This window comes from Miscanthus floridulus, chromosome 2 (genome assembly GCF_019320115.1).
Source record: "Miscanthus floridulus cultivar M001 chromosome 2, ASM1932011v1, whole genome shotgun sequence".
Taxonomy (NCBI): Eukaryota; Viridiplantae; Streptophyta; class Magnoliopsida; order Poales; family Poaceae; genus Miscanthus; species Miscanthus floridulus.
Window position 1 is genome coordinate 13,612,714 of NC_089581.1, and position 18,301 is coordinate 13,631,014.

The 18,301-nt window shown below is 48.8% G+C and overlaps 2 protein-coding genes and 1 pseudogene across 2 annotated transcripts; all 3 read right to left on the reverse strand.

Annotated features, from left to right (window-relative positions):
- Positions 1–1,163: 1,163 nt before the first annotated feature.
- Positions 1,164–5,130, reverse strand: LOC136517497 (uncharacterized). Its single transcript, XM_066511071.1, has 5 exons — positions 4,798–5,130; positions 4,572–4,710; positions 2,866–2,990; positions 1,925–2,071; positions 1,164–1,503 (listed from the first exon to the last, which is right to left on the reverse strand). Exons 1-5 carry the CDS (start codon positions 4,984–4,986, stop codon positions 1,369–1,371), a joined length of 735 nt encoding a protein of 244 aa, XP_066367168.1. The 5' UTR covers positions 4,987–5,130; the 3' UTR covers positions 1,164–1,368.
- Positions 5,131–5,566: 436 nt separating this feature from the next.
- Positions 5,567–7,309, reverse strand: LOC136536113 (uncharacterized; annotated as a pseudogene).
- Positions 7,310–7,872: 563 nt separating this feature from the next.
- On the reverse strand, positions 7,873–14,066 carry LOC136517435 (cyclic nucleotide-gated ion channel 2-like). The gene is given in 8 exon segments (XM_066510995.1): positions 7,873–8,216; positions 8,218–8,726; positions 8,886–9,122; positions 9,208–9,319; positions 9,594–9,919; positions 10,607–10,822; positions 12,879–13,554; positions 13,708–14,066. Coding segments are annotated over 8 exon segments (2,202 nt in total). The 5' UTR covers positions 13,749–14,066; the 3' UTR covers positions 7,873–8,131.
- Between the last annotated feature and the right edge of the window lie 4,235 nt (positions 14,067–18,301).

Here is an 18,301-nt window from a genome sequence, read left to right on the forward strand (position 1 = left end):
ACCGGGGGAGAGAGAGAGAGGCTACCGGAGGTGATGCCAACGCCCGCTCGAGGCCGCAGCGAGCCTGGCTCTGGAGGAACGGAAAAAAATTTCGTTTCCCCGGATGCAGCATCTTCGCTGCTTTAACGTGCGTGCGGGGCTGGCTGCTGAGCTAGGTCAGGTAAACAAACAGCCCGAGTTGCAGCTGGCCGGCCATCTGGGCCAAGGAAACAAACGCGCCCACAGAGGCGCTGCCGCGGCTGGCCGACTGCACATCGATTACTTCGCACCACCAAGCAAAAAGGAGAGAACGTGCTGCTTGAAGCAAGCACAAAAAGGGATGGAAGAAACTGCCAGTAGCTATATCCAGCATATCCATATCCGGCCGACTGGCACAGAGAGCAGATTTATCCATGCGTATCCACACAAGAAATTTCCAAATTAACGTTGCATCCAAATTTTTCCTTCAACTGCTCGAACCACCGCTGTGATTGAGCTGTCATTTGCATCTCATATAGGAGTATAAAGGATAAACACTGCGTATGCCTGATGCTTACTAGCAGCGCACAAACCACAGTGTTTTCCGATCCAAGCAAGCCTAACCTAGCACAAGCAGTGGTATACTGGTATGACCGGTGCAACTCCGTCAAAACACGTAAACCCGCCGTCACCGGAAGGAACCGCAGATGCTGCGCCGTGATCATGGAGTCATGGACCACACACACACACTGGAGGAGTGAGGCCGTGGACCCATAAGTAGGTGGTCTGTTCGGGCACGCGTCAATGAAGCCTAATAATGTGGCATCAACAAAAGCACGCTGCACGCTTTGTTGTTTGCAATGCTGTGTCTGCGGTCACCACGGCACGGATAGTGCTCGTCCGGTGATTCAGTTGCAGTCAGCACTAATCTTTTTCAGCTTGATCCTAAGCTGAGTACCGAGCCAACCATGAACAATGGCCACGCCAAATTAAGTAGCGTGCAGCGAGCACTCCAGAAAACTTCAGGAATTTTTTGGACAAATGACGATGCTGTTTAACAAGCCAGTACATCTGAAGGTTAGCTTAAAGCCAACAAGGCAAGGAAATTTGTTGCCAGTTGCCACTCAAGGACTGCCCTACCATCGAGCACACCGGGAGAAACTAAAGGCCAACATGTGAACACAGACACACAAAAAAAAAAGGGGGGGAGAGGGAGAGCCAAAACTTAGCTGATGAAATGTTAGTCTCAAGTTAAAGAAATCCAAAAAGGGCAATAAAAAGACAAAATTCTTACAGGGTCAATCTGATTCTGTAGAGAGCCCCTTTGTTTACACCAGAACAAGCTTAACACTTTGACTCAGAACAGTTTCTCATATCACACTTTCAATTATCTTTGAGCAGAGCACCAAATCAACCTTCAAGCATTGCCTTGGCTGCATTGATAAGTGCAGGTCTGAAGCTGTTCGATGCTCGGCCAAGGACAGTGTAGCCTTCCTCGTCCTCAACATCAACATCAGCGCCATGTCTAATTAGCATAAGAGCAACCTGGAATACAATTGTAGGAAGAAAATTTAGTAAAAATCTGTATAGGCATTTAGGCAAAAGTCTTTATAGAGCAACCTAGAAATCAGTCAAGTCTACACTCAATCAAATTTTCAAGTAAAAAAAAAAACACTCCTTGATATTCAGAACTCAGAAGGCAGTGACCCACCAATAAACTAATTGGTCTATCCAGTTAAAAACATGTTCAAAAGGCTATAATCATCATAATGAAGTGTCAACAGCAACATAGATGGGCATTCTAGATGCATTTTGGAACACAGCAAATCATTAAATAAGCAGACTGCACGGAAAAGGTAATGTTACTAGTTACTTCACAGATGCACGCGAGCAAGACATGAAAATTGCCATCTCTGCATGCATATCAACAAATTTGATTTGATGCAATGAAGCCAGAAAAACATACCCCTTTGTTCTCACATATAACAGCATGCATAAGAGGTGTTTGTCCTGTCTTGTCAGCAGCATCAACTTCAGTGCCTTCCTCGATGAGGAATTCACACAGCTCCGCATTTCCTGTGCTGGCAGCTCTATGCAAGGGTGTGCAGCCAAACTGAAAAGCAGTTGAGATTCACATGTTCAGCAAATCAGTTTGGCTCCCGACTGCAAGTGTTCGATGATGCACAATGTAGAGACATATGCGATAGCATAACAACAAGCAACATATTTTATGGCACGCAGGGTAGAGGATCTAGCACATCTCTGAGTCACATAATCAACTATATCTAACCACATAAATTTGCCCGGTTATTATTTCTTGTCCAAACTGGTATAGAGGCCAAGGATAGGCCAACAAATGAATCATCATGACAAATCAAATGCTCACAAGACATATAAGATGTTTTGAAATATTATATTTTATATTGATGATTTTAAGAATTCAAGGGAAGGGCAGGCCTGGTGCAGTGGTGAGAGCTGTCTCATTGAGTCACCAGGTCGCGGGTTCGAAGCAGCCTCTCCGCAGATTTTGCGGGGGGAAGGCTTGCCTCGGTTTTTCCCTTCCCCAGACCCCACTCATGTGGGAGCCTCCGGCACTGGGTCTGCCCTTTTTTAAAGGATCTTGGCCTTGCCTGTTGCATTACCTCAGGACAGAAAAAAGCTTCAGCATTTACAGACCCATATTTTCCATCTCAAATTCAACACTAGCAAAGTTTCAATGTCACCAAAAAGATCTACTTAGAAGAGAAGCAAAAACTCATAGATATCGACTGCCCAGGAGCTGGGGCATTGAACCTATGTTCAGTCATTACATGAAACTCAATATATGTTTACTCTTTTTTGGATGTGAGTTTCACCACCAAAGAAGGCCATTTGCACATTATTTTAAATTGTTGAAAGTATACAAACCTTGTCTTTCTTGTTGACATTAGCACCATGGGCTATTAGTTTTTCAGCTATGTTAAGCCTCCCTTTACTCGCAGCATAATGAAGAGCAGTTCGGCCACCATCAGTAACCAGGTTAACATCAGCACCTGGTATTGCAAATTTATGATTGCACTAGTTGGGGAAAAACAAAATATTTATATAGACAAAACTACTGATTTTTTCCTAAAAATAAATCCAATAGGGAAGGTGGAACACAAACTCACTTGAATAGAAGCAAAGAGAATACAGTGGCATAATGCTTATAATTTATAACTAGCAGATACTACTTGTGTGTAAGCTAAAATACTTCACAATTCTTTTTCAAAAAGATAAGTTTGTGATGAAATGGAATTGTTGACGTCCAGTACCCTGGAATGGACTGGTACTGGCACATTCCATTCCAAGTGGACAAGTGAAAAATAGGAATTCATCAGAAAGCTTATTCAAGGAAAAAAAACAGCAATCCTTTAGAAAGTAGTCCTGTTCGGGCAATTTTTGCCAGCTTGTCATTTTACTTCTGTAGGATATACGAATCAGCATGCTCAGAATAGGAGCCTACACAAGGATGTGGGAAAAATAGCACGATATACTGATATGGCGCTATACATGGATACCAAAGAAGTAAAACAAGCACCACATGCCTCAAGATAGTCAGATGATTGACCAACACCAAACTGCCAAAATCTATTTGAATGTCACAGGCCTATGGCAGCTATGTGCCCATTAATGTGTTAAGCACCATGCTCCCTTATCAATAAATACCTAACTATCTGTAACCGCTGTATGAGTAAATCAACCATATCATTCTGAAAATAAAAAACAGGAGATACCATGCTCTGCTGCCATGGATGTCAGCTTTACTTATCTAGTATGCACAAACTAGGGCAACACAAAACATGGAAGTTCTGCAAATAAGAACCAATAGGAGGACATTAGCAACCAGGAGCAATATCCATGACGATTTTAGCCAAGAGCAACAAGGTACCGTTAGCAAATATGGATTTGAAATGTTACAGCCTACAGCAATCACGTGCCCACTAACCACTATGTTACCGCATCAAATTATAAATCAAAACTACATCAATAAATCAGTCAAATTAGCCAAAGAACAAAATAAGTAACATATAGCAAGTAATACTGCGCTTTGCATTGTCATATGAGACAGACATGATGCTAAAAAATTTGCGCTATTCACTGCATTTTTCAGAAATTGAACGTAGAAACAATGTTATCGGAAAACAACAATACATCAATCCCATCATGTACTACCAATTTTGCGCCAACTAATCTTAGGCCCTGTTTGGTTTCTACATGCGCTCCTAAAATTCATGTCACATCGAATATTTAGACAGTATTAAATATAGACTAATTATGAAACTAATTACACAACTTACGCCTAATTTGCGAGACGAATCTTTTAAGCCTAATTAGTCCATGATTTGACACCGTGGTGCTACAGTAAACATGTGCTAATGACATATTAATTCGGCTTAAAAAATCGTCTCGCAAATTAGCCTCCATCTATGTAATTGGTTTTGTAATTAATCTATATTTAATGCTCTTTATTAGTATCTAAACATTCGATGTGACATGAATTTTAGAGGCGACTGAAAACCAAACACCCCTTTAGAAATCCGTAGCAGAAATAGTACAGTTCGCCGCCCACACGTATCGGGCTGGTCTCGTACCTCGCTCAAGCAGGATGTCGACGATTTGAGAGTTGCCGGAGCTCGCCGCGGAGTGGATCGGCGCCCACCCCTCCTCATCCTTCGCGTTCAGCACGCTCGCCGCGGAGTCACCACCGCACTGCGCAAGCTCGAGCACCACCTAAAACCCAGGGAAACACCGGAAATCTGTCAAAAACCCTAAACCCAGTTTTCACCCTAGTAGAGAGTAGAAGGCCCCTTTGCGTGCCTGGGGATGGCCGGCAGCGGCGGCGACGTGGAGGAGGGAGCGGCCGTCCTCGTTGCGAAGGGAGAGGTCGGCAGGGGCGAGGGAGGCGAACGCGGCGGCGTCGCCGGACTCCGCGGCGCGGAAGAGCTCCTTCTCCGACGGCCGCCTCTCCCCGCCGCCGGCTCTATCGACGTCCATCGCCGTGGCCATCAGGAGGTACTTCGTGCGGGTTCGCGAGAGGGAGGGGCCGGAGGCGAAGCGAACCAGCGAAGGCAAGACAAGAGCAAGGCTCTTCGAGTAAGCGCCCCCTCTTCCAAGAAAGAAGACGACCTTGGGCTTCGCCGTTCCTTGCTGTAAATGGGCCGTTATTATAGAGTAATATGCATCGTCGCTCCTTAAACTTGTGGAGAGCGTCAGGTTCACGAACTCTTAAATCGGACTTCTAGCATTCTAACGTTATTTAAGTATGCCACTTAGGTTCATAATTTATCGGAACAAGGTTTTGGACGACGTGGCGTGGACAGCGTGGCGCAAGCGCACAGGGGCACGGGCGAGCAGCATGCACGAGCAGTCGCTGCGCAGCGAGCAGCATGCATGAGCAGCCACCTTTGCTAGCGTGTGTGTTCGGCCCGTGTTGCTGCTGCGGCAGCGGCGGCGGCTAACCTGCACATCGGCGCTCGGCGGCGGCGGTGCTCGCCCGCGCAACCGCGGCAACTGCTTGCTCGCGCACACCAAGCACGTCCTCGCTGCAAACCTACAGAGTCTAACGGAGAGAGTAGCCATGCATCACTCACTCCTTGCCCTTCTTGCCAAACGCCGCCCTGGTCACAGCCCTGATGCCCCCCACCCACAGCTCCGCGGCCTCCTCACCGCCCTTGCACACGAAGTGCACCTCCCTCCCTGTCGCAGTCACCACACGGAACAGACCCAGCTCACACGCGTCTCCTTTCCGCTGCCTATGCCGCTGGAACGCCGAGCTGCCACCGACCTCGGCCTCCCGGCAGATCACGTTGCGCCGGCTCGACCCGCCCCACCGGAGCACGCCCGTCGCAGCGACCATGCGCAGCGACTTGCCATGAGGCCTCCCGCGTGCGCCCTTGGTGTGCTTCCTGACGTGCGCGCCTTGGAGGACCACCTGCCGGCCCAGCTCATCCATGATCACGTCCTCGGTCTGAACCCTGCCGTGGCTAGCGTTGCTCGCGCCAGGGAGAGCGTCGTCTCGCCGCGCGATGTCCGGAGGTCGCAGCGAGCGCCGTAGGAGATGAGAAGCTCGCCCACGCCCACGTGGCCTTCCCTGGCCGCGAGCATCAGCGGGGTGTAGTCGTAGCCGTCGGGGATATTCACGTCACAGCCCGTGTTGGCGAGGTGCCGCACGGCACAGTGAAGCGCATAGAATCCTCCAGGCATGCCCTTTTCCAGTGTGAACTCGAGCATGACCAGCTCGAAGAGGTCCCTCTTCTTGCTCTGCTGCGCCAGCCCAATGGCCGTCTCGCCGCGCTTGTTGCTCAGCTTCACGTTGGCGCCAGCGAATACGAGGGCCCGGAAGGCCTCCACGTTGCCCATCTTGGCAGGGCGAGCACCCATCCAAATCCTGCTCGTCCACGTCCACGCCTGACTGAGCGAGTAGCACTTCCATCGCGGTCGTGTCGCCGCAGAGCACGCCGAACATCAGCGGGGAGAACATGTTCCGATCGCTCGAGCGTGGGATGGTCCTAGACCGAATCACACCAAGAACAGCCCGTTCGAAACGGGTCTTCCATCCCCAAGAGGAAGCGACGGAGGCCGGGGAGTCGCCAGCCGAGTTTAACAACGCGACGTCTGCACCGGCGGACACGAGAACTCTGAGGTAGTCCTCGCGTTTGTGGCGCGAACAGAGGATGGCAGCGGTGTCGTCGGACTCTGCCCTCGCGTTCATGTCGCAGCCCCTGTCAACCAGCATCCGTAGGATCTTCGGCTGGCCGAGGCGCGAGGCGAGGTGAACCGGCCTGGACCTGTTGCTCCTGGACGTCTTCACGGGAGCTTCGGAGTCCGCACCGGACGCTAGCAAGGTCTGGACGGCACCGACGCTGCCACAGAAGATGGCGTGGTGGAGGAGCGTCCGGGCGAGGTGAGTGGCAGTCGACGTGTACTCGCTACGGAGGAGCATGCGTAGGATGGTGCGTGTGCCTGTCCGGCTGCTCGTAACACACATTCGCATCGGGAGCTGACGGCGCAGAACGGCGAAAGGAACCGGCAACAGCGGCACCCTCCCCCTCGGCGAGCCTCGCAGGCACGGCGGCTCGCCTCCTCGGCCCTGTGACGCTGCGCGAGCACGACCTTTGCGCGGCTGCGCCCAGCTCCAGCGGCCGGCACTCGGCAGCAGCGGCGGCGGCGGCGGCGGCGGGGACACCGCGAGCGCGGCACCCCGACAGCCCGTGACAGGCACGGTTTGGGAGCCGGCTTGCCCACGGCTGGTGCTAGCCTGCACGGCGGCGGCTTGCGCGCGTGCCTGTGCGCAGCCGCGGGCTCGCCTGCGCGGCGGCGGCTCGTGCATGTTCCTGTGCGGCTGCTCATGCATGCAGCTTGCGCCGTGTGCATGATGCTCGCCCGTGCCCTATGTGGCTGCTCATGCATGCTGCTCGCTGCACGGCGGCTGCTCGTGCATGCTGCTTGCACGTGCCCTCTGTGCGTTTGTGCCACACTGTCCACGCCGCGTCGGTCAAAACCTTGTTCTGATGAGTTATGTACCTAAGTGGCATACTTAAACAACATTATAGTGCCAGAAGTACGATTTAAGAGTTTGTGGACCTAAGTGGCACCTACAAGAGTACCCGCGATGCATATTACTCTTTAGTATACGAGCGCGTCTCTCGATTCTAATTTGTTTTGGGGAAGATGAACAACTTAACAAGGCAGTTTCTGAAATCTGGTGGTGGAGAATCTGAATCCTGGACACCGACTTGTATTCGCTGCGTGCCTAACTCTGTCCGCCATCTCTTCTACCCACAGCAGCTGCAGCTGAGACCGCAATGGCACAGGTCAGAAGCAGCAATCCAGTCTATCCAGATGAACGCGGAGAGGCAGGCCGGCAGAAGTAATTTTGATTCTTGGGGGGAAAATACAATTGAATGGGACTAAGAAGTTATTTCTCCATTATTGATCTTCTTTAAACCACAATTCCGAACCACTAATTAGCTTACGCAGAAGATGATCGCCCTGTTCGTTTGACTTATAAGTCATACTTTTTCAGTCAACGAACAAGTATTTTTCTCTCGCAACAAATCAGCCATGCGAAGCATACAACCATATATTACAGTGTACACTGTACAGTCACCATGACGCGACCAGCGGACAGCTAGGATGGTCCCCCTCCTGCTCACTCTAGGTGGTCATGCGGCCGGAGCGACATGAACATGGCCGCGTAGTGTCTGAGCCGCCGGTCCCCGTCGTCGGGCCCGCCAATCCAACGGCGGCGCGGCCATCGCCGCCAGGTCCGTCGTCGACGTCCGGGCCCTGTACCGGCGCCACGCGAGCTGGATGTTGACGGCGGCCCACGTCCGCCAGTTGGACGAGTAGTAGCGCGCCGTGCGCTTGAGCTTCTCGTTGGCGAACTTGTACCGGAAGTGCTCGGTGATGAACCGCAGGTCCGGCGCGTCGAGGCAGAACGCCTGTGCCGCCTCCACGCACTCGAACGTGGCCGACGACGCGGGGAGCCGGTCCACGAAGGGGCGGCGCAGGCACCACGACAGCAGCTCGTCGCCCAGGAAGTTGCCCGCGCCCAGCATGCACGTCGCCACCACGCCCTTGGTCAGCGGCTGCGTGCTCCGGAGCTTGCCCTGCAGGATGAACACCATGCGCTGCACGGGATCGCCCTCCCGGATCACCTTCTCCCCGCTGGAGAACACCAGAGGCCGCAGCCGGTCGCAGATGTTGTCCAGGATCAGGTCGTCCATGCCATGGAACAGCGGAACCTGGCAAGGGACAATTTTTCTAACAATTTCATCGCACATTGATGATTCATGTAAAAAAAACTGCACATTTTTTTTTAAAAAAAAAGCAGGAAAAATCACAACAACTTCAGTTACTTTACTGACTAAAGAAAGGCTCTTCTCGAGAGACAGAGACTGTACCTGCTTAACCAGCTCGAGGCAGAGGTAGCGCTTGATGTCCCGCCTGAGTCCTTCAGGCAGGTCCTTGATCATCTCCATCTCCTCGTCTCCCGTGACGGCGGCCCAGCGTTCGCGCTCGTATTTGCGGACCCTTTGCCTCAGCCGGGACGGCAGCTGCCTCCGTCTCATCCACCATTCCATGTCCCGGAACCGCAGCTGCATCTTCCTCTTCCTTGCCAGGACAGCGTGCAGAAACACCTGCAGACTTCAGTTAGTTGTAGTTAGTGAAGCGGTGTGATACAATACAATCACACAGAAGTACAAAAAAATGACACTGTTTTACCTGTATGTTTCCGATCAGCAATGTGAAGAGCATCAGGCCACTGAGGACATTGATTATGCTGAATATCACCTCAATACCATTGCTTGTAGGGGCCAGATCGTTACCAAAAGTACTGCCAAGCAAGGAATTGTACAAGTTTACCAATATTCAGTTGTTGAACACAATACGGCAACAGCAATAAAAAAAATATGTAAATAAATACATGCATGGAACAAGACTATAATTTTTTTAGTGGAACTGGGGTATCAGTTTGATGTCTTGTTTATTCAGATAAACAGTATAAGAAAGAAAAATATAGTCATATAGTAGATTACTAAGACAATAGTTTCCTAGAGAGCAGACACTGTGTTGGAGACAAATTAAACTAAATCTCTAAAAGTGATTACCTGAGTGTCATGAGGCCCCAAAATATAGGATAGAGTATTTTGACAGCAAGCGAATTACTCGATATAACAGGAAGAGCCCCCAAATAGATTCCATAAGCAAAGGACCCTTTTCCACTTAAACAAGTAGACACGTTTCGTTGACTAAAGGAGGTCATGTTCGTGTCACATGCGAATCCATTAACATTTGATGACCAAGGAGGGTGAAAACATATCTCCTTGGAACAAGCTAGCGATATTAGATCACAACTGTTGTTTCTCTTGCATTCTTCCTGGAGGCAGGAAGCAATGCGCTGGATTGCAAGAACATACCAGCACCCACCTGCAATCTGGAAATGGCAGAACACTGATGAATAATTTACCCAGATTATTCAGTATGCACATGTTGAAGGGCGAACCAAAAAATTGCAGACAAGAATTCTTATTTAGACAAAAACCCAGATTATTTTAGTAAAAGCCAAGACACCACTGGCTGTGTGGTGTTAAGCAAAAATGTAATCTATCATGCGGGCCGTTTTGGGCCATCATATATATAATATAATCAGGTGGGGATCCGTCCCCCCCGTTGACCGTAAAAAAAAAATCCAGTCTCTTAGTCACTTCTGATATTTAGTTGTTTAGCCAGTATCCATGTTCAGCAACATTATGATCATTGAGAGGCTGGAACAATTCATCTTTATAATTATCTTCATATTTGCTAGAGAAATCAACAAATTGGTACCAACTTTGGAAAAATCAAATGTAGGAAAAAACAGAAGTGGAATCTAGTGCACCTAAATAATATGCTGTACTACTGAAATATATGGAGCAATTGTAACCCCCGTCCCCCCCCCCCCCCCCCCCCCCCCCCCCCCCCTCTCTCTTTTAAAAATTCAGAACATTGATAATACTAAGTCACCAACAGCCAGAAATCAATGATTACCACTTCTCAATGCACTCTATGATACTATGAGAGCGACTCTGGGATTCCATGTCCACACATTTAATCTATAAGTAATGAGGAAGGGAATACTCACATGAGAAGCAATGAAATAGGCAAATAGATTTAAACCAAATCCCCACCATATTGATCCAAAGATGTAACCCGTCACCTTCTGCATTTTCCTCATGATGTGTATACAATGGTAGACCTTGGGGAGAAATTGAAATATGAACATGAGCAGCAGTACTGTCATGATAAGCTTAACTTGCTCTTCCCTGATTAACTTTGGTATAACCAGCCAGAAGATGACCTGCAGAATTTGATGGACGGCCTTGTTGAGAAAACAAAAGCTATAAAGTAAAGTAAAGCAAATCTATATGTTTCCTTTGCGGAACCTTGACATAAAAGGAAATCTCGAGAACATACAAAAACGTAAAGAAAACTATTATATTCCATCTTCGAGGTCCTACATGCAGATGATTGGCATGTGTGATAATTAAAGTCCCTCAATACAATTCCTATTTTTTTTCTCTCAGGAAGGTGTTGTTAAATTGGTGCCTGCCATTTTTTTTGATAGATACTAATCAAAATTCATTTTTGATAACATTGAGATGGCCTCCCTTCTTTCTCTTCGAAGATAAATAAGTAGGGACAGTGCAGCGTATGTATAAGCTGGACCCACAGCTTCTCCCAAAATACGGTTAATCCCCTTCACAAAATTTCAATTATATATGTTGATTGTGTAATGCTTGTGTCAATTGACTTAAAAAATCAATAAGCTTGGCACCACAGGTTTTGAATCCGGGATCCGCCACTGCATAGTCAAAGCATCGAAAAATAATGTAGAGAAAGGAACTGGGGTGGCTAGAAACCCTTGTATAACAAAAGGAACATGTGGGAATGTCTGAGCTCTAAACAACTAGACATGTCGACTGCTGATCAATCAGTTAGATAGACCCTTTAGAATAATAACTTGAATCGTTTTGCAAGGATAAACAATATATCAATAACCCAGCCATTGATTTGGAAAGGATATAAGCAATATTTCTATCATTGACCAACCGGTCCAAATAAGCACTGTCCACACACACCTTGCAGCCAGGCCCCACCTAACATTGACAGGTGCAATCATGCGAAACAAAAACGAATATGCATTCTTATATTATGCGACAAAAACTAGCTGTCACTCGAAGAAATTACATGATCATCTGAACGACAAAGACCCTTAAACAGTTAGGAAAAGGAATCCAATGGCATGAACAGAAAATCAGACAAGTGTCCTGTGTCCCTAGAACAAAAGCCACGTTAGAGTCTAGTCTTAAGTCTCGAGCAGTGGCAGATATAAAATGAGAACATCCGATTTCATATCTGGTTGGTCCGTGGGTCATATCTCACTTACCATGCCAAAAGGGCCGCCCTACCATGAGCAGTTCGCTGATATGCTTGACTGAACTATAGTTTTCTATCCACTTTTCTTCCATCAATGTTGGTTATTACCTCATTGTAACTATGGTTATTTTCAAATCTAGTCCTACCTTGATGCTGTTTCTTTTTTCACCTGGCATGTGATTGCATCCAAGGTCATATTCAAATACTACCGCAGTACCGCCGTCAATCATTGCGTTACGCCATTATTGATCCGTACTACTAGTTCTGTATAAACCCGTCAGACTCTTATCCTCTACTCTCTCAATTCCTAAATATCGTTGTTGGTGTGCATGCCATAAGTTTAACTTAATTTATAAAAAAATACGTGTAATATTTATATCTCTAAATAAATTTATTAAAAAACTAGATTCAAAGACCTTTTTCAATGATACTAATTATATACTATAAGTATTAATATATATTTAGTTAAAGTTGTTTTTCGAAAAACGAACACTACGGATATTTAGGGACGGAGAGAGTACAACCGCTAAACACTCCGACCTGAATCCCAGCAATCACTGCGGGTCATGATCTTTCAAGAACTGTAGCCTCCCTGCCACCACACATGCGCGCCAATGCCAGCATTGCACATTACCCAGCATCACTGTTCAGTGTCCAGCGGCCGAAACATGCATATTTTTTTACGCATCAGCTCGCTGCTGGACACTGTTGTACCTGCACCGTACTCGCGTGCCCTACAAGCCGCTGCAGAGTTCCGACAAGGGCTGAAGGGCGTTGTGCGCTGTCTCAGAACGAGACAATAGGCATGTCCATAATTTTGGGGCGTTTGATCCATCTCACCCTCACCTACAGTGCTACAGCGTCTGGGTGTATGCTTGGAACGTTTATTTGCGTGTTTTTTTTTCAGTGAGAAGAAGATGGTAGACTGAGTTCGGGAGGCAGGCGGTGGATGCCAGTGTCGGCACTCGGCAGCTGACCTGCGGGATGGGGAGGATGACGAAGAGGTCGAAGCAGAGGCCCTTGACGGAGCGGGCGTAGTGCGCGGCGATGGCGCGGGCGTCCCAGACGAGCTTGCCGCACCCGACGACGAGGGACTCGCGGGAGACGTAGGCGAGGCGGAACTGCAGGAGCACGTGCGCGAGGTGGGCGACGTCGGCGCAGGTCCGGAGCGCGGTGACCGCGGCGGCGAGGCCGGCGTCCATGTAGAGGCAGGGCTGTCCGGCGCGGCCGATGGAGAGCGCGTAGAAGAAGAGCGGGTCCACCGCCAGCGCGGCTACGCGGCCGAGCAGGATCCAGCGGTTCCAGCGCTGCACGCGCTTGCTCCGCGGGTCCAGCACGGGCCCGAACAGCCACCGCGCCGCGGCGCCCGCGTGCTGCGCCGCCACCGAGGCTGACGGCGCCGCTGGCTGGGACTGCTGCGCCTGGACGGGCACGAGCGAGGACCCCGCGTCGGCGTCCCAGTCCGGCGAGTGCACCTGGTCGCAGGTCGTGGAGTGGAACGCCGGCACCCCGGGCTGCGTGCACGCGTAGCACTCCCCGGACGGACCCCCCGCCGACCGGCCGCTCAGTCCTCCGCCGCTGCCTCCCGCCTCCTCGTCCCGCGCCACGCCCGGGCTCCCCCAGACTCCACCATCACACGCTCGCGCGACAAGCCTTCGCCCATGAAACAAACAGACAGACATACACAATTCAGGATCGCGAACAGACACACACAGGCACTCCAATCCAGAGACGAAACCATTGGCGGAAACTCGAGGAACTCGATTCCTTCAATCAAGCGATGAAGTTGTGGAGGCGAGCATGAACCTCGAGGGGAGGGAGCGGCGGAGGAATGCGAGCGGATGCATCTCGTCCCGACCACGGCGGGGACCATGAAAGGGCGGCTCCGGTAGCTAGCCGCGCGCGCCGGCGCGATGGAGGGAGCCAGGGAGGCGCGGTCCAGTAGCTAGCGACTAGTGAGCGGCGGAGCGGGAGGTAGCCTGCTGCTGGCGCTCGGCGTGGGATGGATGGGCAAGTAAAGAGGAGAGTGGTGGAGGGTACAAGTAGTGCCGGGGCCCAAGGACGTGCCGACGTGGCGCGTACGTGCACCGTCCTTGTGCGATGCCGAGCAGCCGAGCGAGCCCTCGGACCTCCCGTCCTCGCCTCGGGGCGCCTACGCCTACACGGCTACACCTACCGGATTGACGGGAGCAATTGTTCGTAGTGGGGACACCCGGTTCATGGCACAGGTGACTGGTGAGCCGAGCACATCACCGAATAATCATTGATCGCGCTAGGAGTTCCCTACCGGAATTCATAGGTTTACCGTGTGCCCGGCGCCGATATATGCGTGCCATTTTCCCGGTTTGAGTAAATGAAGCTAAGCTGCTCCGTCAACAACGAATGGCTGTCTCACTTCTCATTAACACCATGTATGTATACCTAACACGAATCATGAGATGGGCTACTATAGTGATATATAGTAGCCATAGCTAAGCGGCACGTCGATTTACTGAAAACGAACGCTCTGTGGTGGCACCAGGCACCAGATGGCTACAACAGGGGGCCGTGTTTCCGCAGCTACGCGGGGCACCCACGTTTTCTTTCTTCTGCTCTTGTGCGGCGGAGACCGGAGAGAGTGGGCTTGTGGCAAGGCTCCGGCTCCGTACGACGGTGATACCGCGCCGCGACGACCAAGTAGGCCTGCAAGTACCAATGCATTTCCTTTTTTTTTTTTTTGGTCTTATATGCGGCGGGATGAGGCGGTGACCGCGGTGGCGCGGTGGACGTGAGCTCGCGGTGCATGGGCTGGGTTCATGTGAGCGAGGTGGGATACTCTCGTACAGGTGCTGAGGTGCATGTGGGCCTGGAGCCTGGGCTAGGAATTCGCATGCTTGGTCCATAGCCTGGGCCGGTGGGGCCTAGCTCGGGAGCCTGCCTGGGCCTGAAATGGTTGTCATCTGTGAAAGCTTCTATTATCTTTTTTAATACCCCTCCGAATTGTTTTAGCATTTTATAAATTTGATCAATTATAGCTTAAAAATATTAATATTTATAATATCAAATAAATACTATTATATTAATTACAAATATATTTTCATAATAAAGTGATTTGGAACCATTAATGTGAATATCATTCACTAGAAACTCTATCAAATGTGAACCATTTTAATTAACACACAAGCCATAGTTGCATTCTTTGAGATAGAGGGAGTATAGTCGAAAACTTCTATTCTTTACTCAAGCAGTGCATTGCAGCTTTACATTTATATCCTTGCCCTGCCTTTTTAAAGAGAGAATACAAAAGGTTGCTAAGTTGCTGACAGTCACTGCAGAAAGGCCATCGTCACTAGAATGATTGTTATGATTGTCTTAGAGCAACTTTAAAATAGCCCTCAAAATAGGCCCCTTACATTTCTTTTTGTGGGTTTCCCTACTTTTAAGGGCTCCATTTTATAGGCTACACTCTAGTAATGACCCTCATATAAGTGGATCAGGGAGAGAGAGCACCGACCAACGAAAGAGTCATGGTCGCTTCCCTTTCCCTCTCCATGTCGAACCAAGCAGCAAAAACATGCCAGACATGGAGGACAGATCGGGCGTCCACCGCTAGGAAACCATCGTCGCTAGGCGACGGAGGACGATGTGGCTTCCGGCTATGAGGACTTGGATGACTAGTTCGAGTTCCCCTTCATGAGCCGGGAGTCGGCGACGGGCGTTGGCGCAGGCGCACGACCGACAAGCTCATTGTGGGCGGTCGCATCCGACGTTCTACCTAGTGTTTCGCCGAGTGCTAGATGAGGCCCAGCACCAACACCGAGGGCCCTTCTAGGGCGATTGTTCTAGGCTTGTAGCTGCAGCAGGTGGAGACCTTGTCCGTCGCGTGCACGTCATTTTCCTTCTTGGTGTCGCCCTCGTCATCGACGATAGACATGGGCGTGGGCCTCAACAGCGTGTCCCTAGATAGCTAATGCCTCTGGACGCCCAGTTGTCGCTGGTGTCCTCGCCCTCGCAGTCGCCAAGGAGGAGAGGATCTACGCGTGGACCGTGGAGTGGCTGGAGAAGAGTAGCTACGACCGAGACACCTCGTCGGAGGAGCCACACCACGTGTGCTCTGCTGGAGAAGACGAGATGCGTCTTCACAGAAGGTCTCTATGTCTAGCTGCCACACATCTATTTGTTATCCGTGCATCACCCTTCCCTATTTGCTTTATCTTGATGAGTTATGTGGTATAACCACCTAATCTAATGTCTCTTAGGAATACTTTTCTTTCATTAGACACTAAGTACTCAAGGGAAGACACTAAATTAGGCAGTTTCGTCGAGCACACCCCAAGGGAGAACTCGAAAAATCCATATTTTTTCATCAGGATCACAAATGGGAGAATAAAACTTACAACATTCTTAAATCATTTTTTACATCACTTTCCATGCAGCATCAGAGTATAATATTTATGGATTATAACAGCGGAATATACACATGTGATCAGAATTATAGCGAAAATAAATATCTATTTATGACATGATGAAACATTGATATATAAACTATGACAACATATTATAAAACTTATATTTATAAAAACATCTAGTGAGAGTTATAAATAAAAAAAACTATGATCACAGCGTAAAAAAAATCCTCTCTGAGCCCACCAGGAGGAATCCACACCAAGAGTCAGCTCTAGCATCCGCCTGTCACCTACAACAGGGGGAAATAAAACCCTGAGTACACAATTGTACTCAGTAAGACTTACCCGTCGAGAGAAAAGAAAAGACTCCAAGGAGATGTAAGGTTGTCTGGCTTGTGGATTTATTGCATCTACAGAAGCATTACTAAACGTGCGTCCTTATATTTAATTTTATTAGCAGTCAGCATTAGTTCATTAACTAACTATTCTATGTAAGTGTGACAGAACCGACCAATTATACGAAATTAAGTAAGAAAATCATCCACCAGAGCAGACGATTGACAAACTTAAGCCCGTATAACCCGGTAGTCCGTGAAATCACGAAGGATTTCAAACCAACTCGTGTCCCAGCCATGATCGTAATAAGTTTAGCGGTCACCATCACATATTACATAAAAGTTCGCAATCTCAAATACATCAGAGTTTCAACATAGTTATTACAAACCAGTTCGAATGAAAGTAGCAGAAGTCTTTTGTTCAAATCACACACACACGCAGAGTTGAAATATAGTGCCAGCGGATGATCATCTCCAACAAAAGCATCAGATGAGACGTAAGGAATGACCATGCCCATGGTCCTAAGCATCACCCATCGCAGGATAAAGGCAGTTGATATAGTAGCCGTAATACATCTGCCCATCTGCAACAAGTGGGAATAAAACCCTGAGTACTAGAAGGTACTCAGCCAGACTTACCCGACATAACCAAAAATAAATGACACCAAGGATTATGAAGGGCTTTATAGTAGGGTAGCTGACTCATTTGCAAAAAGAAGCATTTTAGCATTTCAAGAACCTTTCTAAAAGCGTTATTGCCAAGTTAATTATTATTAACCTGTCAACTAGGTTTACACCTATTCTAGAGTAAACATGTGATTAAGCAGATAATGATAACCAATGATCATTAAACAATTTCCATACTGTCATATTCACTATAACTGTCCAAGTGTTTCATAACATTTACTACGATGAAGTAACTCAAGTCAAGTGCTCACTATCTAGGAGCGATGGCGATTTGAATCGATTTCTAACCAGCTGGTGATTTATTCCTTACACAAACCTCACTCACCCGCTAAAGTGAGATATTGATCACCGAGTCAACTTTCCAGGAATCTCGAGTTTGCCAGGAACCACATGTACCCGGGGGCCGACCGACTACACTTTGGTCTTATATCCCGCCCCCGTGTCCTACCACACCTGCTCCGGTACAGTGCGTTGCGGGCAATCTACTCGGCCCGAAAAATCTCCCAGCTTCGTGGTCGGAAGGTACTTTATCCGGCCAGCTAAATGTAAGGCATGCGTTCAACATGACTCGAGGCCCAACAACGATCGGTCCTTAATCGACACAGACGGAAACACTACAGTCCAAAACTCTACAAGTCTCCGTCCGGTCTCAACTTCATTTAACACTTAGTTATACCATGACTTCATAGTCATCCAAGCAGATCCAGGTAACCACCTATAGCTCGCAGGTGACAGGAATTCACCCGACTTCTACCGGTCTAAGCCAGCTAAGCATTGACTCGACTGCAGATACCAGGGTAACAAGGATATAGTATAACAAAGGTAAGCAAGGTATAATGCAGCAACGGTTGCAAACAACTCCTGAACGTAATGTATCAATTTAAAGTAAAGTATTTAATTAAATAATTTCAAACCGGGAGAAAAATGCTCCGGGGCTTGCCTCTCTCGAAGGAGCTCGGACGGTGATCGGGGCACTCCGGAAGTTCCTCAACG

What these genes read in the sequence shown, in the direction of transcription:
- LOC136517497 (XM_066511071.1), bottom strand. Translation starts at nt 4,986, where the DNA reads ATGGCCACGGCGATGGACGTCGATAGAGCCGGCGGCGGGGAGAGGCGG. An exon ending in CGACATCCTGCTTGAGCGAG is followed by an intron (nt 2,991 to 4,571) that starts GTACGAGACCAG and finishes TTGCAATACCAG; the next exon opens with GTGCTGATGTTAACCTGGTT. An exon ending in TTATATGTGAGAACAAAGGG is followed by an intron (nt 1,504 to 1,924) that starts GTATGTTTTTCT and finishes ATTGTATTCCAG; the next exon opens with GTTGCTCTTATGCTAATTAG.